Here is a 23,631-nt window from a genome sequence, read left to right on the forward strand (position 1 = left end):
CCGTTGATCCATTCCAGTGCCTCGGCTGGTAAAGCGTTGGCCTCGCAGTTCTGAGGACCCGGGTTCGATCCTGGCCCCGCCTGTGTGGAGTTTGCATTTTCTCCCCGTGCCTGCGGGGGTTTTCTCCAGGTACTCCGGTTTTCTCTCACATCCCAAAAACATGCAACATGAATTAGTAAGAGGTAAGAAAGAGACCGGTGCAATATATGCGCCGAGGAAGTGACTTTTACCGGCCCTGTTAGCGCTGCGCTAGCGTTTACGCTGTGCTAGCGTGTTGCTGCTGTGTTACTGGCGTGTCTTAGTGATATTTACCGCTAAGTTTTATTTTAACCGTCCCTGTTAGCGCTAGCTTTATCACAGCATTAGCACTAGCGTTAGCCCTAGCACCGCGCTAGCGTTAAACTCTTTCGGTGTACTGTCTTGTAAATATCTCATGTTTCAATGTGGGTTGCAATCTGGGCACTTGCGGCTTTTACACAGCTGCGGTGTATGTATGTACCAAATGGTTTTTCCTTTACAAATGTACTCGGTGAGACTTGTAAACAGGTGCGCTTTGTAGGCCAGGAATTACGGTAATTGGACACTCGAAATTGCCCCGTCAGTGTGATTGTGCGTGTGACTGTTTGTCTCGATGTGCCCTGCGATTGGCTGGCAACCAGTTCAGGGTGTACCCCGCCTCCTGCCCAATGACGGCTGGGATAGGCTGCAGCACTCCCCGCGACCCTTGTGAGGATAAGCGGCAAACAAAATTTATATATATATATATATATGTATGTATTTTTTTTAAATAAACATAGTGATGACATAACATAGAATATAAATAATCAATTGGCTTTGCCACATCTTTTGCTTCAATTTAATGACGATTGTGCTGCTCCCACTGGTGTGCACACCACGGCCCCACAAGCATAACAGGTAAAGCAAAGCAAATATAAAAATATCAACAAACTACAGTGTGAAATACTGCAGTTATATTACACTTTACCTCATACCAGACGGTGGATAAAGGTTCAAATCTGGCTGCGACGGCAGGTACAGTTTCCTTCACTCCCCTTTAATATGATGACATTGGGATGAATGAGACGAGTTTTATCATGTTTGGAACGGAAGACTGAAAGGAAAATCGACCAAATTTCACGGTACTTCTTTGTGTACACAGTTAACTGTTTTAGTCTTAAACCCACAAAATTTGCTAAATTTCACATTATGTTAGCATTGAGCTAGTAGACGTCGGTTTTGACAAATTGATGTGGTTTGGTTGAACATTTTGTTGCTTAAATATATTCTTAATGCTCAGTTTTAGGTGACATCTTTACGCCAACTTCATCTGCGTACCAAAGTGTATTTTGAATTCAAGGATTGTCTGCCTGCTATTGTACTGAGTAGGAAGCTGAATAAAGTATTCGACAGTCCATGTTTTGTTCTTTCCACATGCAAATACTGTACATATTTTTACAAGAGTGACTAACAAACAGCTTGTAGCAAAGACCATTAACCTCTTTTTCTGTGCTAAAGTACTCAAAACACACATTTCATTTTTGAGAATACCATATCGCAGTAGCGTACCAGTATACCGCGCAACACATTTCATCTGTTAAAGTCTCCATAAATGTGATTACTTTGACATATTACTCATTGCATAATAACAATCTGGATATGAAACAGAATGTTTGTCCTTTATTTTAAAATGGTGATACTGTATTCCACTGACCTCGTTCCCCACAGACAACAGTTCCTGTATTGCTAGCGAGCTCCTTGGCATTCGCACACTAAGGAAGTGTGAATCTAAAAATAGACAAGACAACTGTAGACGTTTGTTGACAAGTGGCCACATTGAAATGACAGTTTTCACGCAGGCTGCAGCGGGCACAAAGTTCGAAGGCTACCTCCCTGGACCGGACCCCTCCGTGACCACTGCGCGGTGCACTTTTAGCTCCGAGCAAGGCCCGGCAGGGGTGAACCACGCAATGTCGGTTTCACGTATTGTAATAGTAGCGGAGAGTAAAATTGGAGCTTTATGTGAATTGGCAAAGCTTTAACACACATGTGGTCATGTTGGGATGCAAAATGAACGTAACCTACTTTTCTGTCACCAGGAAAAAAAAAAAAAAAACTTTTTCTTTTTTAGCACCGACAAAACAATGGTACCCAAAATTTGCTGACTATCTTGAAAACAACTTTCGAACAATTTAGCAGAGGTGGCAAAAGAACTTTCACTATTCTGCTGTTCAAAAATTATATCTTGAAAAAAAAAAAAAGACTTTTTTTTAGGCATTATCATAAGCATCTAATATTTTTTGCTAACTTTGTTACAATGTAATGACACTATATTAATAAAGTTATGAGAAAATATTCCAATGCTATTATATTGAAAAATGCTAGGAAGCACTTAAATGTGACTTTTTTTTTCTTCTCGGTACAAACAAAATAATAAAAGTCAACTTTTACTTTTGTACAGCTGTTGAATCGATACTTATACTTACTTTTTTAAAACAAATATCTGTTCGTGCTCCCTGCTTTATGTTTGTTCCTGGCCTTGTTTTTCCACCATAAGACCACATGCAACTTAATTTGATAATTAAAGAAGTAGAAATGACAGACTGTCTGATTTCGTATCTAGGAAGATTACAAATTTATGTCGTGAAAAAAAAATTCTCAAGTAAATTACAGACACGCGAACAAAGAATTACTGGAATTAAGTACAGTTCTCATCAATTTTGGAATCAATTACTTTCCACACTGTAAAATCAGAGGCAGACAGAATTCTATGATAAAATCGCCTGTCTCAAACGATCTAGTTTTAGGGCCATAATCTTGAAAAATTAATAAGAAGTTGTGTTGCGCGTGATGAATTTTAGACAGTGAATCCAAAGTTGTTTAAAAGGCTAAATTATGCTTTTATTTCTGATCAAGCAGTCGTCTACTTCCTCTTAACACTGTGAAAACTCCTAAATGCCCATACTGACATCTGCTGGTATCACATTGTCACTGCACTTTTGGGGAACGATTATCGACGACAAATAATGTTCTGTACATATTTGTCCATTTGCAACACCGGCAGTGACGTATTAACAGAAAAATGTTATTTTCCACTAGATGGCAGAGTAGACCCGTGTAGCCACCTGTTGAAATTCACATTTATAATTTTGAACATTGTGTTCAACAGGCCCGGATTTCAAAAATTAAAGTTGAGTAAATTGAGACGAGATCATCATTATCTCAGCATATTGAGACGTTTTTTTTTTTTTTTTTTTTTTAACATTTTTGCTGTTGTACAATAGAAAGTCCATTTACAGCCAACATGAATTATGCAGTACCTGGGAATATAGTCCTGTACCGTATACTGTTTTCAGTCAAGGATGATGCATGCCAGTCCTGCTTAAAAAAAATGTTTAATAACAAAAACTTGAGGCGCTCTATGGCCACTGGCCAGTAACAATTCATTTAAAAGACGTTCTAAACAACAACAAAAACAGACCGAGGATAGTGCTTGCATGTCATCTGGATTTCACAGTTGAAAGTAGCAGTGATTAGAAGTGCAATATTGATTGTTTTAATGAAATTTCCCAAGTGTTGCACATTAGAGGTATAGTGGGGGAAAAAAAAAAAAAAAGTATCATGAAAATGAAATTAATGGCCATGTTTGCTCACTAAGAAAAAAAATTAAAGCATCTGTTAGCTTATTTATTGGAAAACTGTGTGGAGTATGTAAAATATCCATCCATCGTCCAAGCCGCTTATCCTCACAAAGGTTGTGTGAGTGCTGGAGTCTAGAAAATATAAAAGTTATAAAAAGTTGTTGTTAGACCGTGCACGGCTGTGTCCCAAACATTTTATAACTTTTACATTATGCGTTTTTTAAAGTGCATTTTTGGTTGACTTTACACCCACTACTGTTATCAAAAAACTGTTGGGAAAAAAAAGAAGACTTAATTACTTGTGTATGAGGACAAATCTCAAAATTCAGATTTCCACTATTATATTTGTTGCTTATGCACGCTGGAGCTTTGAGATACGAGTTTAATTCTTAGCTCAAAACACCTTTTCCCCATTAAAATGAACAGAAAAGCAACAGAAGAATTGTGTATTTTTTTTTTAAAAAATCAAGTAGCACACTAAAATTGTACTTTATGAATAGACGGCCAGGAATTGATCATTGTGTGCATCATATTCAGTGTGACTGCACAGCTCCCTCTGGAATGTGCAACTTGGCCACCTGGGGGCATTATAAAAGCGACAAAGATAAACATGGAGATAATTGCAACTAAGCTCAGTAAGAAGCAGTAGTAAATTGTAGTTCTTGCAGAAAAAAGAATATATGCCAATGAGTATTGCCATAATATCTGTCAACATTTGTTGCTCCACCTTTTGTTTGCTGCCTTTTATGGAGTTCACTACCAAGATTTTCCGCAATATTTTGGTAATAAATCAAAAGCAGAAAAGAAATCTCCCGAATGACAGTCGATCATCCATCCATTTTCTTTGCCGCTTATCCTCACGAGGGCCGCGGGGAGTGCCGGAGCCTATACAAGCTGTCAACGGGCAGGAGGCAGGGTACACTCTGAATTGGTTGCCAGCCAATCTCCGGGCACATCGAGACAAACAGCCGCACACCGACGGAGCAATTTAGAGTGTCCAATTAATGTTGCATGTTTTTGGAATGTGGGGGGGGGGAACCGGAGTGCCTGGAGAAAACCCACGTAGGCACGGGGAGAACATGCAAACTCCACACAGGTGGGGCCGGGATCAAACCCAGGTCCTCAGAACTGTGAGGCCAACACTTTACCAGCTGATGCACTGTCCTGCCACAGTCGATTATTATTTAAAAAAAAAAAAAGTCACTCGTATCTCAAGGAACCACTGTACAATGAAAACGACAGTCACAATAATAAAAACATGGCTCTCTTACAGTGAGATTAAAAATGTGCACTTTGACCTGTGTCAAGGCAGAATTCTGAAGCAGCTTCTTCTTTAGCGTTTGAATCCAGTCATGATTTGATTTAATCTCGAGTCGCATTCAAAACGATTTCTTGATTCCTTCATTTGGAAACAATACCGGATAGTAGATTTGGACACGGCTTACAATACAACAAAGGCTGTGTAGAAGGCTGCAGACGTGATTAAATATTCACTAATTTGAGGGTGTCAGAATTTTGGAGCGGTTGATCCAATGGCGTACACCAGCAACCAGTATATTCCTGTATGTAATCCCGTCATAACCATTGCTTGATACCCCTTCACTTTGGCCTTTTACGGCATTACCTTAAATATTATAAAGGTCTCAAATTACGAGACAGTCGTGTACCTTACTGTTGCTTTGCAGAAAATAGGCAAAAACATGCCGATCCAGTACAGAGTTTATGTTCTTTTAGCAGGTTTGGCGATCAGCTGCCTCTCTCTCTCCTGCTCCTTCTCGCGCTGGTGCTCCCTCTCGAGCGCTTCTTTCTGCTTGTGCTGCTGCAGCTTTAAAGCTCTTTTCTGAAACCGCATGGGAACAATCGGTGAAGATAAACCGTAATCGAGACCCCGAGGGAGGGAACTAAAAACAAAACAGATAAGTGCAACAAGTATAGCTAAAATCTCATTATACGTGCACGTGTACGATTAGTCATGCAAGCAACAGAAAAGAAAAGCAGGTCTTGAGTGAGCAAAATAAGATTTACCAAAAATGGCAGAAAGAATTACCTTTAGTTTTGTTGTCCTTTCATGGAGCAAAATCATCTCTTTCCTGATATTGACTAGTTTGCCGTGGTAAGCCTTGGCCTCTGTAAACTGAAGCCGATAAACTGAATGGGGGAACAGCTCTTCTGACTTTTGGGGTTCGGGGAAGTGGGGCGAGTTGAGGCTCGAACGTACCAGTGAATTCAGGTCAAGTAAGGCGTTGCATTCTCGGAACTTGCTAACTTCCTGATCCAGTGTGTCCAACAATATGAGCTGATTTTGTCTGAAAGGGCACGTAATACATGTTACCAACTCAGCCTGGTACACTGGCTTAATTTACTACAGACTATCAGTTGTACATTTCATTTTAACAGAATCCTTGTTTCATTTTTTTGTTCCATTTTTCAACATTAAAGCATATTGTTGTTGATGATGACACAGTGTGTAATTTTACATCTTACATTCATACGGATGGTTACACCTTGGGATTTTTTTTTTAGGTATTAATTGGAGTAAAAAAAATTGAGAATTACCGCACGACAGATCTATTCCAGAAATAACTACCGTAATTTCCAGCCTATAAGCCACGACTCCCCCCCCCCCCCCACACACACACACACACACACACTTTCAACCCTGCGGCTTATGCGGTGATGCGGCTGATTTGTGCATTTTCTTCTAACGGCCACAAAGGGGGCACTCGAGGGGAAAAGGGAAGAGTGAGACCAGTGGAATATATGTGGTGAGGAAGTGACTTTTACCGGTATGTTTTTTTTTTTTTTTTTTTTTAACCGGCCCTGTTAGCGCTGCGCTAGCATTAGTGCTGTGCTATCGTGTTGCTGCTGTGTTAGTGCCGAGTCTCAAGTGATTTTCGCTGGTATGTTTCTTTTTTTTTACCGCCCCTGTTAGCGCTGTGCTAGTGTGTTGCTGCCATGTGTCTGTGATTTTTACCGGTATGTTTTTTTGGTTTTGATCGGTCCTGTTAGCATCGCTGTCACTGTTTTTTTTTTTTTTTTTTTTTTTAAATCAATTTTGTTTGTTTTGTTTTTTTAAACCAGCCCTGTTCGTGCTACTGTGTTGTTGCTATGTTAAGATAAGCTAAGCTAAGATATTAAAACTTTGAAAACTCTTTCTGTGTACCGTCTGTCTTTGTAAATATCTCGTGTTTCAATGTGGGTTTCAGTGTGGGCATGTGCGGCTTTTACACAGGTGCGGCTTATGTATGTACCAAATGGTATTTCCTAAATATAAATGTACTGGGTGAGGATTACAATACGGTGCGCTCTGCAGGCAATTATGGTATACACCTCCGTTAGATTAAATTATTGTTACGCAAACACCTTTCTGTTCCCTTGCCGTCATAATCATACTGCATGACAGTCAAAAGTATTAAAATGGAATTTGCTTGTCTAGATAATAGTTAAGTTTTACATTACAGTAGTGCCAGTTTAAGGCTAGAAAAAAAAAATCTCTTTATTTCCTTTGAAAAAAACTACTTTGAAAATAGAACAAGATGGAAGTCAATAAGTGTCAAAGTAAAGATTGTGATCAACACAGAAGGTTCTACTTCCAGTGTTGAGATTGTTCAACAGTGAGTTGACAATCAGGAGTCATCAATCAACTCACGTGAGCTCTTGCAGAGTCCGTTTCGAGTTCTGCAGGCCGGGCAGGTAGTGGGAGAGCAAGCCCTCTGTCAGCTTGTGCACCGCCTCCTTGTTCACGCACACGTTTTCTAGCGGGTCGGAGCTCTCCACACACAGCCGCTCCTCCGGCGACAGCTGCACATCTGAGGCATAAAGGCAATTACACAAATATGCAATATGAGTTCAAGATTAACAGGATCTATATTAAAGACAGGCCCTCAAGTAACACGGGAGTGACCACAACAGTAGGGGTGCATTTTAGATTAAAAGTGCTGTTTCATGTTTCAGACAGGCAAAGAAGCTAGAGCTCAGGCTTAAATTCAATTGAAAATATGGCTGGTACACAAGCGTGGCATCCCAATCACACACATTTGGAGCACTTTTGCAAGGAACAACAGGGAAATATCATCTAATCAACCTGCGTGACAAATTTACACACCTTCGATAAGTGGAAGTTCACCCTGAGACGAGGGTCCCTCATCCTCCATTCCCTCCATAAACGTCAAGACTAAGCAACCTGTGAAAAAAATGACACGAAATCAGATGTTTCATACAATTTCCTAGTAAACTGAACTGCTACACACACGAAAAAAAATGCGGAGAACTGATATTCCTCCCCTGGTGATGGCATTAATAGGCCAAGAAGAATGCAGCTTTGGTAGTTGCTGAGGAATTAACTTGGGCGAGACCAGAGAGAAGGACTTCCAGACAGCTAGGAATTCTGGTCCAGAGGAAGGGAAGCGGTGCAGCTGCAAGACTTTGGGGACAGGGCTCTGCTGACCTCGACTCAGGTTCCTGTGAGTCGGTGGACTGAATAGTCCCGCGACCCTTGTGAGGATAAGCCGTTCAGAAAATGGATGGATGATTTAACAAGGGCCAGGTACCTTTGAATATTTATTTTTTTCTCAGTACATTATATCACAATTCATTAAACAGCATGTTTACTTGGATTATATGTGTTTTATATAAACACATTTGTTTGATGATCTTGAAGAGTGACGTGGGAAAACTGAAACATAAGAATTTGAGATGGGAGCAAATAGTTTTCCACGACACTATCTACTTTTATATTAAAAAAGATTGCCCCAAAAATACACAAACACGTGCTGGAATTTCATTATATCAGTTCCATACTAAAAAGTCACCCAGAGAAAAAATATCCAGATAAAGACATTGATCATATTTTTGACATATTTATTGTGTTAAACAAGAGCAGTAATGATGACAGAATTGCATCCGAAGTATGCACGGAGCAATGAACGCCATACATCATGACTGCAAAGTAAGTTGCATGCAATTCCTACTGGTTTACCGTAGTACTAGTATGCTGGATGCCAAGGATATTCTTAAATGTTCAAACTGATTTCCATATAGGTGTTTATTTGATAACTAGTGCGCCGTGTCCTCACTAGTAGGTCAACCTTGGCATCCTAGTAGAACACTTCCAGAACTGTACTACTTGACAACTCTGTGCCACTCATTCTACTAGTGACTGTTTACAATTCTAATGGTTAATTACTAGTTGAGCAGAGATGTCAATTGATGTACAGTTTTCCTCACTAGTAACGTGGACTTGTCTTACTTGTATGCCAAAGCTGTCATTCTAGTGTGTAGAATAGGAGTGAAAATTCTAAATTCATAGTTCTACTAGCGATCTTAACTAGTGAGGACAAAGACCGTACTCGTCGATGGACCTTCATTTCCTTAAAATTCAGCTTGCGAGAAAGATGACAGCATACTAGTTGAACAACTATCCTACTAAAAGTGGTGTGTAGTACTTCTGCTCACTAGTCGGACAACTTTACTATCAGAGTCCAACAACTACGTGTTACGAATGAGGCACAATCTGGTGCTAGTAGTAATGTCCAGGAGGCTACTTGTGCGTGACACATGCGAACTAGTTAGGTCTAATTCGTGTCATGCAAAAGGTACTTGACCCAGAAACCTTCAAACGACGCCTTAAAATCGGATGTTTTATCCAATTTATCTGACAACACTAATCTCGTGAGGTGTTCCCTGCGTCACGTTGTCACTGCAAAGCGGAACAGAAAAACAAAGCTAGCTGACTAGCTAGCTAGCTTCCTGTGTCCAACCTCTTAAAAATAAATAGGAGCCACATCTCCAACGAATGAGCATTCGAGGTCGATTTACAACACATTACCGGTTGGAATTTCTTTCCCGCAGTGACTGCAGCCGTATAGTCGGTGAGTTGTAGACAGAAGCTGCTGGCTACAGCAACGAAGGTTTACATTTTTTCGAGGTTGTTAGCGGATAACAACCGTCATGCGACTCAGCCGGTCGGTCACATGACCCCGATGAGCGATCCACCAAACTTGCTAAGTTGACTTTTTGCCCCCCCCCGACGAAGTCGCTCGCTCGCAGTTAGTTTTGGACGACTCCGAAGATGTTTCGGTCCGGCTGAAGGCGTCCGTCGAAAATATGTCGTAAGGTGAATTTATCCTTGTTTTTGTCATGTGGTTTGCAGGGAAAAGGCAAATTTGGCCCGCTGCTGTCGCGACCATATAGCTCAGCCTTCCGGGCTAGCCGGTTACTGTTTAGCCACAGCTGCTTTATGGAAGAGGACTTTCGATCGCTTTACAAGATCTCCTTTAATTTGTCACGATGTGTTGAACCTTCTGGGCTCAAATAAGGATCGTTTGTGTCCACCCCGCTTGTAAAAACCTGTTTTATCTCCGTTCATGGAAATCGAACGGAACTTCCCAAGGATGAGAATTTTTTTTGTTTTCATTTTTGGAGCGCAATTAAAACCTATGAAAATGACATCTTTACATTTCTTTTGATTTTCTGGTTTCAGACATCCAGTTTGAGGAAAAAGGTTTCTTTCGTTCAATACTTAGGTACTTATTTAAATGACATGTCTTTTACCATTTTTTTTTACCATTGATCGATGAAAACATTGATCATCAAATGAATTTACATTTTTTCAAGTTAATCGCCCAAATCAATTGTTTATCTAAAAATGGAAAAAAAAATCCTCTGCTTTCGGCCTCTAAATAGTATTGTCCTGTTTTGGGTACTTCGTGAAAGGATTATATTGTTGAATCAAAATAAGACTTTCAATCGGCGACCTAGAGTGTCCTTGTGCCAAGTGCATGTGCGGACAAACTTATGCTTTAATGTAGTGTTCGTTATGGACAATCCGTGATGAGCAAAGAAGTCCAGTAACAGGGGGGCTGTTCTTCCAGGTCTCACTTGACATCCCCAAGCTGGAGCATTCTCCAGCACCCCCTCTTTGTACTCCAAATAGGGTGAAGGTACTCTGAACTGTTGTTTGGTGCATAGGCACAAACAAGAGTGAGGAACGTTTCCCCCCACCTGAAGCCAGAGAGTGCCTACCCTCTCGTCCACCAGGGTGAACCCCAACATACAGGCGTCGAGCCGGAGGGCAATAAGTCTACCCATACCTGCTCAGTGCCTCTCACCATGGGAAACTCAAGAGGACTCGTACCAGAGCCCAAGCCGTGTGTGGAGGCGAGCCAGACTATAGTCGGAACTTCTTGACCTCACACACCAGCTCGGGCTCCTTCCCTGCCAGAGAGGTGACGTTCCACGTCGCTAGAGCCAGCTTCTTTGGTCGGGGATTGGACCGCCAAGGTTTCTGCCTTCGGCCACCGTCCAGCTCACACTGCACTTGACCCCTAATGGCCCCTCCTACAGGTGGTGAGCCCGTAGACAGGGGATCCCACATAACCCTTTCGGTCTAGCTCCACCTCCAGGTGACCCGCGTGCTGGCAAGGGAAACCTAGATCCATTTTTTTTGTACTTGTAAGGGTTTACGGAGCTGTGCTTTTTCTGGTCCCTAATCTTGGACCTTTTTACCGTGGGTGACCCTACCAGGGCCATGAAGCGCCAGATAACGTAGCTCCTCGGGTCATTGGGGGACACAAATCCCTCCACCACGATGAGGTGACTACTTAAGCGGGGGTGAATCATAATCGATATATGGGGGGGGTCAGTATGAGTTCCAAAAAAGTTTGCAACCATACCATGAATAACCTGCAGTTTATGTATTTGAACTTGAAACATCCATCAGTCCATTTTCTTTGCCGCCTATCCTCACAAGGTCGCGGAGAGTGCTGGAGCCTATCCCAGCTGTCAACGGGCAGGAGGCAGGATTCACCCTGAACTGGTTGCCAGGCAATCGCAGGGCGCATGAAGACAAACAGCCGCACTCACAATCACACCTAGGGGCAATTTAGAGTGTCCAATTAATGTTGCATGTTTTCGGGATGTGGGAGGAAATCGGAGAACCCGGAGAAAATCCACGCGGGCACGGGGAGAACATGCAAACTCTACACAGGCGGGTCTGGGATATAACCAGGGACCTCAGAACTGTGAGGCCAACGGTTTACCAGCTGATCCACTGTGCTGCCGAACTTGAAACAGCCTCAGAAATGTATTTCAGACTAGTAGTAATGCATAGCATTAATCACTACCCAAGAAGTAAAAGTGTCAACATCGCTGTTTATGATCGGCAAAAAAAGATCGGCAAATTTACGGTAGTGTTAAAAATGAAAGGCTACTGATGAAGTTTATAGGCTGCATGCGAAGAAAAGCTGCAATCAGGTTGTTTTACATGCTGCGCGTTGTGCAAACTGGATATTTAAAGGGAAGTCAAAAACTGATTTTAGTTAAATATTATATGCAGTAAAAGAAGCATCTAAAAAAAAATCAAATTATGTCACGTTACAAGCAAGGCGAAAGGGGTAGTACAATGGTACAACGCCCGAGGGTTAAAGATGCAAACCTTGATAAGAGCGCGTGCTGATGAGCAGTTCTTGTTTCCCATCTCTTGCAGGTGCCAATGCTGTGAACGTGCGCTACTAGCAGCTACGCCATGTGAATGATTGACCTGGAGGAAATTGTCCTGTACGCAGAGACTGAGCTCACTCTTCAAGATGTCCGGCGGCAGCTTGCTGAGCAAGGTGCGCTCCGCCTTCAGGAGAGAGCGCGACGACTGGGACATGAGCAGCGACACGGCGCCCTTCGACTTCTCCGACGAGCTGGTGGAGGATGAAGCGCCCAAATTCAACAAGTTGAAGGTACGGAAAGCTTTTTGAGCGTTTGCTTGAGATCCTTGAAATCCAGTTTAGGGTCCGTGAACTAACGTGCTTTTTTTTTTTTTTGGCCTCACTTGTAAGTCAAATCTCAAAAGTCTTATGATACTGAGGCAATAATACTGCAAATCAAATTTAAAAATATATACATTTCAAGCCGGTTGAGTCAGGTCATTACTTGCGTTAAGCGAGTCATAAGTCATAAAATCTTCCTCAGTCACATGTATTCGCACATTAGACACTGCGCTTAGGGTCTGTACCTGAGTTAGATAATTGTACTAACACGTTCAAAATCATTAAAAAATGTTTTTAACTCGAACACGTTACACACTTAGACAAAAGCGGGGAGAACTTGTCATTGCAGTCAAGTCTTGTGAATGCCGGTGTGACGGTCTGAGCGCTCCCTCGTGCTGAAAAGTCTCCTTGTGATGCATGCGTTACTAACCGGGGAACTCTCGGTACGTAGCAGAGGTTGACTGGGAAATCGCCCGGTCTCATAGTTCCCCTTTTTCTACAGAGAGGAAGTTAACATACGTTGTAACCTAACATTAGAGGAAAAGTTGATAAAAAGATATACACATATATGTTCCTTCGCTGTGTTCATCTTTCTGAGACGTCCATCGCGAATGTGAACACTTGGCGACAAGTTGTCGAATGGCACGTGTTGAACCATGGATGGGGATATTTCAGACTGGCCGGAAGTTTACAAAATATACGCGCACAATCACAAGAAGACTTTTCGGCACCGGGAGCGCTCAGACCGTCACACCGGGTCAAAGACGAGTCTTGGATAAATTTTAGCAAAGATAGTCACAAGTCCTAAAATTAGCTCTCAAGTCCAACTCGAGTAAAGTCGTGACTCGAGTCCCCCACCTCTGTTATTTAGATAATTCATTGTGCTAGTATTATGATTTATTAGTTTAAAAAAAAAAAAAATACAAGTGCCAATTTTGGCCTACGAACATGCTATTAAACCTTAATAGTTAATGACGGTGCTGCACTAGTAACACCACTAGGCCCAATGAGTAGGCATATGTCACACACTACTAGCCTTGTGGACCTTACTAGTCTCCATCCATCCGTTTTCTTTGCCGCTTATCCTCACAAGGGTCGCAGGGCGTGATAGGCCTATCCCAGCTGTCAATGGGCAGGAGGCGGGGTACACCCTGAACTGGTTGCCACCCAATCGCAGGGCACGTAGAAAAAAACAAGCATTCGCACTCACAATCACACCTTGGGGCAATTTAGAGAGTCCAATTAATGTTGCGTGTTTTTGGGATGTGGGAGGAAACCGGAGTGCCCGGAGGAAGCCCACGCAGGCACGGGGAGAACATGCAAACTCCACACAAGCGGGGGCTGCGATTTGAAGCCACAGTGCCACCTCTTAGTAATACCAAAATGCGCATTTTGCCTCACTAATAACTTGTCTTAATAATGTGTAGTAATGTTGTAGAGTAGAAGAAGGCAGTAGTGGAAATAAACATAACTAGTTTAACCCAGACATTCCACTAGCGTGCCAAAGTCATTATACCACTGTAAAGTGTGTTGAACTGTCTTACGAGTGTACGTACTAGTACCTGAATAATAAGGATATTGACTAAATGTTCATTCTGCTGTATGAAAATCTATTTTAGCATTATGCGCTTTGTCTTCGCTCGTAAGACACTTCAGAGTACAGTACGAGTGGAGTGACCTGGAGGAACTAGTACTAGTACAGAAACCGTACTAATCTGTACGTACTACAATCAAGTATAGGAAATAAATTCTTAAATTACTTTTTGGAAAGCCGTTTGAGCATTTATTTGGGCATACTAGTACATACCTCACTAGTAACAATACATTTGGCATATTAGGAGGACAATTATTTGTTGGGCAAAACTGTGCACTAGTTGAGAACTACTGTGTACGCTTCACTAGTGTGCAAAAATGTCATAAAGGAGGGGAAGTCACGGTTTGGATTTCACGGATGTCAAATAAACGCCAGTTCAAACGGTTTTGCATACGAAGGTGGTGGTCTCGGGCGAGATGTCGGACTACTCTGCCGGCGCGCCGTCCAACGGCGTGGCGGTCAACACGCTGCTGGTGGCGGGCCGTGAGGAAGACGACGACTCCCTGCTGGACACTTCCTCCAGCCTGGGAAGCCCGGTCTTGAACATGGATCCGTGCGACGGCTGCACCAAGAAGCGAGAGGCGACGAAGCAGAGGAAGGTGATGAAGAGGCTGGTCGTTGCAGCTGTGCTCTACTTTCTCTTCATGACGGCGGAAATTATAGGTGAGCGCAGTCGACGTCGGCGGCGGCTTCAGTGTGGCTCAATCCGGTCCACCGAGCATTTTATATTATCAAGGTTCTTGTAATATTTGTTGCATTAATTAATTAATTTATTCCTTTCTTTTTTTATTTTGTAACTTTTTACTACTTTGTATATTTCATTGATTAATTTTGTTACAATTTTAAAATAAATGGTAAAATGAGCAATTTTACAAATGCATTCAAAAAATCTTTTTTCTTATGTTATTGTACATAAGAAATAACATGAAAAATATTAGTTAGCAGTTAATTGGTGTATTTAAGTTTCAGTAATTGGAGAGAAAAACATTTGTAAAATAGTGCATTACATACTTAGATATTTCTATGAATTTTATTGAATTGATTAATGTAAATTTAAACAAATAAGGATCTGGAATTATTGAAAAACATCTAATTTGTCAAATAATATTTAATAATTTGGTCAATTTATTGTAAGTAATAAAACATTGATAAAACAATTTATTTAAAACATTTTATTAAGTGCATATTTAATCTATAAATATTTAAATGCATTAAATGGTAAAAAAAACGGCAATATTAGTAAAACAATTTTCCATTCTTTTTTTGTTGTATTGAATGCTCATTTAACTATAACTTAATAATTAATCAGCCATGAGCGATACAATAATAATTTGATCACTGATTAATTTTATTTTATTTATTTTCTCTCTTTTAATCACATTTGTGAATCCCTCTGGTCGTCCATGTGTAAATTTTTAAAATGAAATGTGTCCCTTAGCAAAGGTTTACTTTCCCTTCGTCTTATCCATTGTTGTCGTAGTTTCTGCCTCAAGTCTGCGGATCCCTCCTGCCCCTTCCCTTCGTGTTTTGTTATTTTTTTGTAGCTAATACATAATCCTACATACAGCTACTAGCAAGTTAAACAACGAGGTCCACAACGGAGGTCTTGAAGGGAAGAGTCACACCAGATGGACGCGGAGTGACCTCAAAATTTGATCCACCTGCGTAATCAAATGCAAATAGCGCCCACTTAGCAAATATCACCGTTCCAGCCGCGTTGTCGGAAAGTAATTAGTTAATGTGTTTGCCTTTGCAGTGGTGAACAGCTACAGCGCATGATATATCGACAGGTGTTCCGGCGGCGGCGGTTTCCTCACTTAACTTGTCCCCAGTGCGTGTTCAAACAAAGGTTTCACACTCGCATGATTGGGAATCACAATCGACTTAACATCACCCTAACCGTCACTTCTTGACGCGCTCGCTACGACTGAAATACAACTGTCATAAAAGATGTGGACATTTTAATTCCCTTAAGTCCCTGCAACATGCAAACTTGACACTAAATTTGATACGCCACAGAGAAAAATATTGTCAACAGCACTGGCAAATTTCAGCGATTTCAAAAGAAAAAATCCACGCTGCTGACACAGCTGAGTTTTGTCGTCTTTCCCTTGCTATCTTGCCTTCTCAACATCACATGAGCACTCATGGGTGACATTGAAGCTCTTTTCCGCTGTCCCTCGTGTGATGCGCAGCTCTCACAGCCAACAACATGGCACTCGTAAGGGACAGGAGCAGACTGTGCAATGGGGAGATGCGTTTTGGGCGTGTGGGCGTAGCTTGCTAAGCTAACTGCGTGTGGCATGTGCACCAGATGACGCAGGTGAAGGCGCTCAAGTTCTTCTATAACTCGTGAAGCCCAACTTGTGCAGTAGCCAAAGTGCATCGTTGGGCCTCTCCCAGCCATGCACAAAAAAATAAAAAATTAATTGTGTAAATTGACAGGTAAAAAAATGAACACTATATCTTCACAATTGAGTACTACATGGTTCACACTTTTTGTATCTTTTTACTGGTTGTCTTAAAATGTATAATTTTAAGAAATCTGAGTTCGGGGTCTTTAATAACAATGGAGAGTGAAGCTTTTGATCTATGTTCATCTTCTAATGTGTATTCTTTTTTTCCCCACATGCCTGATTTGGAATAAGTGTCCCAAAAAAGCCAGAGAAAAACCGGAATACGTGTCAAATAGTCTTACAAGACTTCAGATCAATTCTAAAATCTGCAACCTGTGCAGCCTTTGATGTTTGTTTGTTTTTTTTTTCCTCCTTGTTTGAGTCATGTGGCTAAATAACAAAAACGTTAAACGGCTCTTGAATGAGATGTGGTGCATTTGTACATGACTGCAAAACGACAGGCTCAATATTTATTACAACTGATAAATTGATACTCCGTGGACGCTAACTCTTAAAACTTGAAATCCTGTCGTGCTTGTCGTCTGGATTATGTAATGACATCCTTAACGACATTTTTATACCATGATGATGGGGATGAAGCGTCTCCCTCCCTCTTCCCCCAAATACATATCTTGTATGGCATCACGTGTGCCTAATGATGTGGCACATTTGAGTACGCTGTGTGTATCCGAGTACCAAGGCCGTCATCGTATGGTTTCCCGCAGGTGGCTACGTGTCAAACAGCCTCGCCATCATGACGGACGCCGTGCACATGTTAGCGGACGTGGTGGGGATCCTTTTCTCCCTGCTGGCCCTGTGGCTCTCCACCAAACCACCCACCAAGAGGTTCACCTTTGGACTGCATCGCCTCGGTAAGGCTCCACTTTCAACGTCCCGGAGTGGGGGGAGGACTGTGGAAGTTCTTGGAAGTTAAATACACCGAACAGGTTTTGTAACTGCGGTGCAAATTTTATAGTGCGGCCCTGCAGCGTTTCAAAATTAACATTGTTTGAGGATATCAGGAAAGGGGAAGTTAAATGATGATTAATGTGGTTTTGTTGTCTCGGGCAGGTCATGTTATTTCCTCATTTCTCAGTCATACCAAAGTTGTCGTTTAAGGTTTAATTTATAGCGGACACCAATCATTAGCCAATTACTCTACATAATTACACTACAATTTCTAATAAGTGTTTCCTCTACCCAGGAGGTTTTGTTTCCGTAGCGATTTACAGTGAAGAAAATAAGTATTTGAACACCCTGCTCTATTGCAAGTTCTCCCGCTTAGAAATCATGGAGGGGTCTGAAATTTTCATCGTAGGTGCATGTCCGCGGTGAGAGAGATGATCCAAAAAGAAAAATCCAGAAATCACAATGAAAGTTTTTTTTTTTTTAAACGATTTATTTGTGTGATACAGCTGCAAATAAGTATTTGAACACCTGTCTATCAGCTAGAATTCTGACCCTCGAAGACCTGTTAGTCCGCCTTTAAAAGTCCACCTCCACTCCATGGATTATCCTGAATCAGATGCATCTGTGTGAGGTTGTTAGCTGCATAAAGACACCCATCCACCCCATACAATCAGTAACACTCTAACTTGTAACATGGCCAAGACCAAAGAGCTGCTCAAAAACAAAATTGTTCAACTCCAACAACTCCACACAGCTGGAAAGGGCTCGCAAGTTTGCCAATGACCATTTGGATGATACAGAGGCGTCATGGGAGAAAATTTTGTGGTCAGATGAGACCAGAATAGAACTTTTTGGTCATAATTCCAGTAACCGTGTTTGCAGGAAGACAAATGATGAACACCATCCCTTCTGTGAAGCATGGGCATGGTAGCATGATGCTTTGGGGGTGTTTTTCTGCGGAAACGTTTGACCTCTATAACTGCAAACGAAGGCTACTGTACTAAATATTTACATTGATTTTCTCAGGTGTTCAAATACTTATTTGCTCACACAAATAAATCATACATTGGGATTTCTGCATTTTTCTTTTTAGATTATCTCTCTCGCAGTGGGAGAACTTGCAATATAGCAGGGTGTTCAAATACTTATTTTCTTCACTGTATTTCTTAGAATTGTAACAATTTTCAACTAAAGTTAGTTGCAGAGTGTGACATTTTGTATAGATTCAGATAAGGGTGCAAAAATAGCATCATTTTTTATTTTGGTACTGTCTGTGGTGCAGAGGTGATCTCGGCGGTCCTCAGCGTGACGCTCATCTACATCCTGACGGCGATTTTGCTCTTCGAGGCCGTTCAGAGGACGATGAAACAAGATTTCAACATCGACGGCGACGTGATGATCATCACGGCGGCCGTGGGCGTGGCTGTCAACCTCATGTGAGTCTGAAGGTTTGCCGGCCGCTAAATGGGGGGGCCGCGGTCGGCTCTGTGTGCGTAAAGGATTGTGTTGTAAACGTGCTTTTCTATTCAGAATGGGCTTCTTATTAAACCAAGGTGGTCACCTTCACGCTCACGGCCACGGTGCCCCTCAAGGGACCGCCGCCGCGTCAGGGTCGCACAACCAAAGGCCGCGTGGCAGCCTGGCTGTGCGGGCCGCCTTCATCCACGCTCTGGGCGACCTCCTCCAGAGCGTCGGGGTTCTCATAGCCGCCTACGTCGTCCGCTTCAAGGTTCCTTGAAATCATTTAGTTTTGTTTTTTTATCATTTTTTATTTTCACCTTTTTATTGTGTGTGTGTGTGTATCCTGTCCACGCCTTTGCATTCAGTGCTCTGTCTGTCCCCCCCCCCCAGCCGGAGTATAAACTGGCAGATCCCATCTGCACCTACATCTTCTCGGTCCTGGTTCTGTTCACCACAGTCCGCATCATCCGCGACACAACGGTGATCGTGCTGGAAGGCAAGTCTCAGATTTGGACCACAAATGTGCGACCGTGTGTTCTCCCACGAGGATTCACGCAGTGGTTTTCCCCTTTTTTTTGGGGGGGCGTCGTCCAGGGGTGCCCCGACACCTCGACATCGTGCGGATCAAAGAGGATCTCATGAAGCTGGAGGACGTGCAGTCGGTGGATGAGCTGAATGTTTGGGCGCTGACTGCGGACAAGACTGCAGCGCTGGTGCATCTTCAGCTCAGTGAGTCACTTCTGTACTGCTTGTAAACATTCATAAGCGTCCTTTTACGTCCCGTTCCTTTTCGTGGCTTAAAACGGGAACGTTAGTAAGTTGGTAAAGCCTCGGTTTTCGAACATCCCTGTTTTCAAACAAATCTGTTTTCGAACAAAAATTTCAAGATTTTTTTTTTTTTTTTTTTTTGCTTCTGTTTTCGAACGAAAATCGGTACTCGAACGCCGCTGAAAAAACCTGCAAATAACATATTGCGTGCGGGGCAAGCTGCTGACCCACCCATGACGCATTTTGTCTGTTTTGCGCGCGGCCAGAAACAAATGACAGATTTGGTTTTTTTTTGTTAAAAGGAGGCGAGTCACCGCCCCGAAGACATTTGATACGTACATTTGTTGAAGCATTTTTGTTTTGTTTGCTAACTCGAGTTACGAATGTTTTTGTAAAAAAGAAAAAAAGAAATGCTCCCCATTATTGTTTAAAGTTATTCTGCACTTTTGTTAATAAAAAAAGTTTACAAGGCCGGGGGCTGAGTCGCGACAGATACGGCAATGCACTCCCAGCCAATCATACTCTACTTCTAATGTATACATTTTAAGCAAAAAATAAATATGGTTCTTAAATTATTGTATTATATAAACTATTTTAACTATACATATATTTCTACTATACAGTTTATTATCAGGAAAATCTAAAAAAAATGGTTTAAAAAGCCAAATTTTTTTAGGCTTGGAACGCATTATTTCTTTTTCCATTCATTGTAATGGGAAACATCGATTCGGTTTTTGAACAATTCACTTTTCGAACCGTTTTCTGGAACAGATTGTGGTCGAGAACTGAGGCATCGCTGTATATGAATAATTAATTTACTGAGCTGTTAACTTCACTTTTGGCTCTAAAACCCACTTTTTACCAATGAAAAGTACAAAAAAAACCCTTTTAATTCCTTATCACTGACTCATACAGTTTAGGTAAATTGGATTTCATTCTGGACTCGATATTCTAAAAAGTATCTTCAGTATATTGCCGGTTCATCATTTGTGGGAAAAGGAGCAATTTCATGTAATAGTTATTCTTAGTTTCCAAAAGATATAAGATAAGCCACTTTAAAATGATTTGCTGCACTCGAGAAGTGAAAATGAGGTGACACAGTTTTGATATGAAGAGGTGGAAAATCTCTACGGAAACTTGTACTCATTCTACTAAAAAATGTGATGTGGTACTTTTGACAATATATATATATAGTTTGAGATTGTTTTACATCCTTGACATTGTGGCGACTGGAATTTGAAAATGGATGGATATGTCCTACTAATGCCAAGAATTGCTGTCAGTTTAAAAATGTTAAGCTGTTAAAGGACGATAAAGAAATGACGGACTGCGTAGGTGCTAAAGCTGGCCACGAACAAGCCGTAACGGAAGTCAAACAAAGCCCAAAGCTCGAGGGTTAAACAATCGCACGAGTCCGCTTGTTGTTGTTTTTTGTGTAATACGTGACGCAGCGAACAGAAAGGCCCACGCTCTGATTTCCTCGAGCATTGTGCTGCTTCGAGTGGCCTGCGCGCCAGTAGAAGTACACATACATAATTACGACGTGAAGATTTTATGATAAAACTCAGAAGACGACGATCTCAACTCAGCTGCAAAAATGAGAATTGAATACAATACTTGTTACATTGTCTGTCTCCGTGTGTTGCTTCCACTTGTGTTCAAATGTACTGCATGTTGTTTAAACCACGAGAATTATCGAAACAGCGGCACGGAAAGCGTTGGCCTCACAGTTCTGAGGTCTCGGGATCAATCCCGGATCCGCCTGTGTGGAGTTTGCATGTTCTCCGTGTGCCTGCGTGTGTTTTTTTTTTTTTTTTTTTCCTCCGGGCACTCCAGTTTCCTCCCACATTCCTAAAACATGTGACATGTGACAACTGGATGGTGACCAGTTCCGGTTGAACCCCGCCCGCCTCCTGCCCGTTGACAGCTGGGATAGGCTCCAGCACTCCTTGTGACCCTTGTGAAGATAAGTGGTTAAGAAAATGGATGGATGGATGGATGGATGGATGGATCATCGAAACATCGATGCTAGCTTTGTTAGCTCTCCTATAGCCTTTTGCATTGTGTGTTAGCATTAAGCTAGCAGACCTATTGGTTTGGTTAGTTACACCCGTAATTATTTTTTTTTTTTATGTTTAGCTTTAAAACAAAATTTTATCAGCGAGTGTCAGTAAACATCTTGAAGACTCAGCCAAACGTCTGCTTGGTGTGCTTTGTAATGGACCTTTCCGATGGCGACCTTAATCTCCGCCCCCTTAGCCATGTCCCACAAGCTTCCAAAATGGCGATTGAACATAACATGTTTGAAGTTGATTCTCTATCGCGTATTCCAGATAATATTGGGGTATGTTTTTTTGCCAAATCCGTCGGACTTGTCCAAGAGAGTTCTACACAGAGGTTTCAACTATTTCAAGCAAAGATATGTACACGGAATTAACGCAATGTTACGTCAGAGTTACAGAGAAACGTTGGCAATCGATGCAAAAAAAATTTGACGCCTCACAAACTTCAAATGAAATCCAACAGGATAAAATAGTGGAATCGTACAGCCTTGTGTTTGTTCATATTGTCCACATTTAGTTGTACGTGCGCTCTTCTGCGAGCCTTAATTCATCATAGACACTTTGTCAACTGTATTTTAGGCTTTGGCAAATGAATCAAGCGGGGCGGGCCCCTTGTAACCTAGCAGGATACCTTTCATCAGAATTGCACGTTTCCCAAGCGCATCTGAGGACCATTTTCTTTGTAACATTAACTTTTCCAAGCGCACGCTACTGACAACCAGCATTGCTTGTGGGACAACACGGCGGGAGGGGCGGGTTAAGACAATGCGGCTATCTTGCTCTTGCTAGCTATTATTGTACGAGTGCTTGATAGGTCGGAAAGGTCCATAGCAAGCACTGGTCTCTAAATTTCCTTTGTTGTCCTTCCAGCGCCCTCAAGTGCCAGCAACTGGGAGGACGTCCAGGCGAAGGCCCGCCACCTGCTGCTTCACACCTACGGCCTGAGCAGATGCACGGTTCAGGTCCAGACGCACAGGCCGAGGCCCGCGCGCACCTGCGCGCAATGTCAGCAGGGCGGCACTTAAACCAGACACTCATTCCCACTCCTCCGCGGAGCCGCTTGCCGGTGGAAGGCGGGCGGGTGTTGCGCCGCCCTGAAATAAGGACGGAGCAAGATCCCGAATGACACACTCCTGCTGGAGGAAAGGATTGCTGCCAGTCGTGAGGGCCGAATACTCTTCATGCGATATTTGCCGACCTTTGACATGTTCAACTCAGGAACATGAACCTTCAGCGCATTGTCTTCGATCACCATTAAGGCCTATTTGTGTTTTACATTTTTGATTTATGGCAACTGGTGAATATTTTTTGTTGTTGTTTAGCTTGTATGTTCCGTTTAAATATGGAAAGCCTTTGAGCATTTATTCAGTCGTCTTTATCTATCTTAAGGTCCATGTACTCGTATGCTTTGTTCGCACAAGACAACCCAACGCACTAGTAAAATGGTCGTGCCTTACCAGTTGTGATTTTTATTTTTATTTTTTTTGTTATCGCCACGACTGCACGCCACTACTTCAAATTTCTGCACACTATTAAAACAAGGCTACTACTGACATAAAATTCTACTAGTTAACGTCTCAAGCTGGATGTCAACTAATGCAGAATTTTGCCTCACTGGTAACACGCACTGATCCTACTAGTGCAGTTTTGCCTCCCAGTATTTGGACCTTAAGATATGGAATTAATGCGCAAAGAGCTCACCAGAAACGTCGAGCTGACCCGACTTAGCGCAGCTCGTTGTACTTATGTTACTCGCCTTTAACTGAAGTCACTTTGTGATCACCGACGACACTGCAAAACGGACCCGCGCTAATATTTCACCTCACTGGTGTTAAAAAACGCGTGATTGTTTTCGACACTGATTGCGGCGTTGTAGCCGACTGCGATGGAGGCTGCTGAACCTCATCGGGGGAGACAATTCTGTGACACTTTTGAGTCAATTCTCCAGTATTTTGCGTGTTCACATATAGCAAATGTTCTTCGTAGTCGTCATTGAATGCCAAGTCTGGATCACGTGCTTTTTTTTTTTCTTTTTTGTTTTGT

At 42.1% G+C, this 23,631-nt stretch overlaps 2 protein-coding genes across 7 annotated transcripts; one reads left to right on the forward strand and one right to left on the reverse strand.

The window, feature by feature from the left end:
* Nucleotides 1-1,670: 1,670 nt before the first annotated feature.
* On the reverse strand, nucleotides 1,671-9,605 carry bloc1s6 (biogenesis of lysosomal organelles complex-1, subunit 6, pallidin). 4 transcript variants are annotated; one of them, XR_009794098.1, is made up of 8 exons: nucleotides 9,466-9,605; nucleotides 7,921-8,132; nucleotides 7,744-7,820; nucleotides 7,288-7,447; nucleotides 5,857-5,944; nucleotides 5,686-5,772; nucleotides 5,306-5,478; nucleotides 3,374-3,770 (listed from the first exon to the last, which is right to left on the reverse strand). XR_009794098.1 is itself a non-coding variant. In XM_061813856.1 (5 exons), exons 1-5 carry the CDS (start codon nucleotides 7,799-7,801, stop codon nucleotides 5,359-5,361), a joined length of 513 nt encoding a protein of 170 aa, XP_061669840.1. In that variant the 5' UTR covers nucleotides 7,802-7,820; the 3' UTR covers nucleotides 3,374-5,358. The 4 variants fall into 4 exon arrangements, 1 of the variants encoding a protein (XP_061669840.1); XR_009794097.1 differs by lacking the exon at nucleotides 7,921-8,132 and having other exon boundaries at nucleotides 7,744-7,821; XR_009794096.1 differs by lacking the exons at nucleotides 3,374-3,770; nucleotides 7,921-8,132; nucleotides 9,466-9,605 and adding an exon at nucleotides 1,671-1,785.
* Nucleotides 9,153-23,631, forward strand: slc30a4 (solute carrier family 30 member 4). 3 transcript variants are annotated; one of them, XM_061813855.1, is made up of 9 exons: nucleotides 9,153-9,508; nucleotides 12,124-12,367; nucleotides 14,390-14,654; nucleotides 17,113-17,259; nucleotides 18,579-18,732; nucleotides 18,827-19,025; nucleotides 19,148-19,253; nucleotides 19,352-19,486; nucleotides 22,459-23,631. In XM_061813855.1, the coding sequence occupies exons 2-9, from the start codon at nucleotides 12,224-12,226 to the stop codon at nucleotides 22,611-22,613; spliced, it is 1,305 nt and encodes a 434-aa protein (XP_061669839.1). In that variant the 5' UTR covers nucleotides 9,153-9,508; nucleotides 12,124-12,223; the 3' UTR covers nucleotides 22,614-23,631. The 3 variants fall into 3 exon arrangements, with proteins under 3 accessions (XP_061669839.1, XP_061669837.1, XP_061669838.1); XM_061813853.1 differs by lacking the exon at nucleotides 9,153-9,508 and adding an exon at nucleotides 9,622-9,753; XM_061813854.1 differs by lacking the exon at nucleotides 9,153-9,508 and adding an exon at nucleotides 9,622-9,748.

Source organism: Syngnathoides biaculeatus, chromosome 3, assembly GCF_019802595.1.
Source record: "Syngnathoides biaculeatus isolate LvHL_M chromosome 3, ASM1980259v1, whole genome shotgun sequence".
NCBI classification, from domain to species: domain Eukaryota; kingdom Metazoa; phylum Chordata; class Actinopteri; order Syngnathiformes; family Syngnathidae; genus Syngnathoides; species Syngnathoides biaculeatus.

Excerpts from the sequence above, each read along its gene's own strand:
- bloc1s6 (XM_061813856.1), bottom strand. The coding sequence starts at position 7,801 with ATGGAGGGAATGGAGGATGAGGGACCCTCGTCTCAGGGTGAACTTCCA. Across the intron at positions 7,448-7,743 it reads TGAACTTCCACTTATCGAAG|ATGTGCAGCTGTCGCCGGAG; the intron begins GTGTGTAAATTT and ends TTTATGCCTCAG. Across the intron at positions 5,945-7,287 it reads CGGACTCTGCAAGAGCTCAC|ACAAAATCAGCTCATATTGT; the intron begins GTGAGTTGATTG and ends GTGCCCTTTCAG.
- slc30a4 (XM_061813855.1), top strand. The coding sequence starts at position 12,224 with ATGTCCGGCGGCAGCTTGCTGAGCAAGGTGCGCTCCGCCTTCAGGAGA. Across the intron at positions 18,733-18,826 it reads GGCGTGGCTGTCAACCTCAT|AATGGGCTTCTTATTAAACC; the intron begins GTGAGTCTGAAG and ends TTTTCTATTCAG. Across the intron at positions 19,254-19,351 it reads AACGGTGATCGTGCTGGAAG|GGGTGCCCCGACACCTCGAC; the intron begins GCAAGTCTCAGA and ends GGCGTCGTCCAG.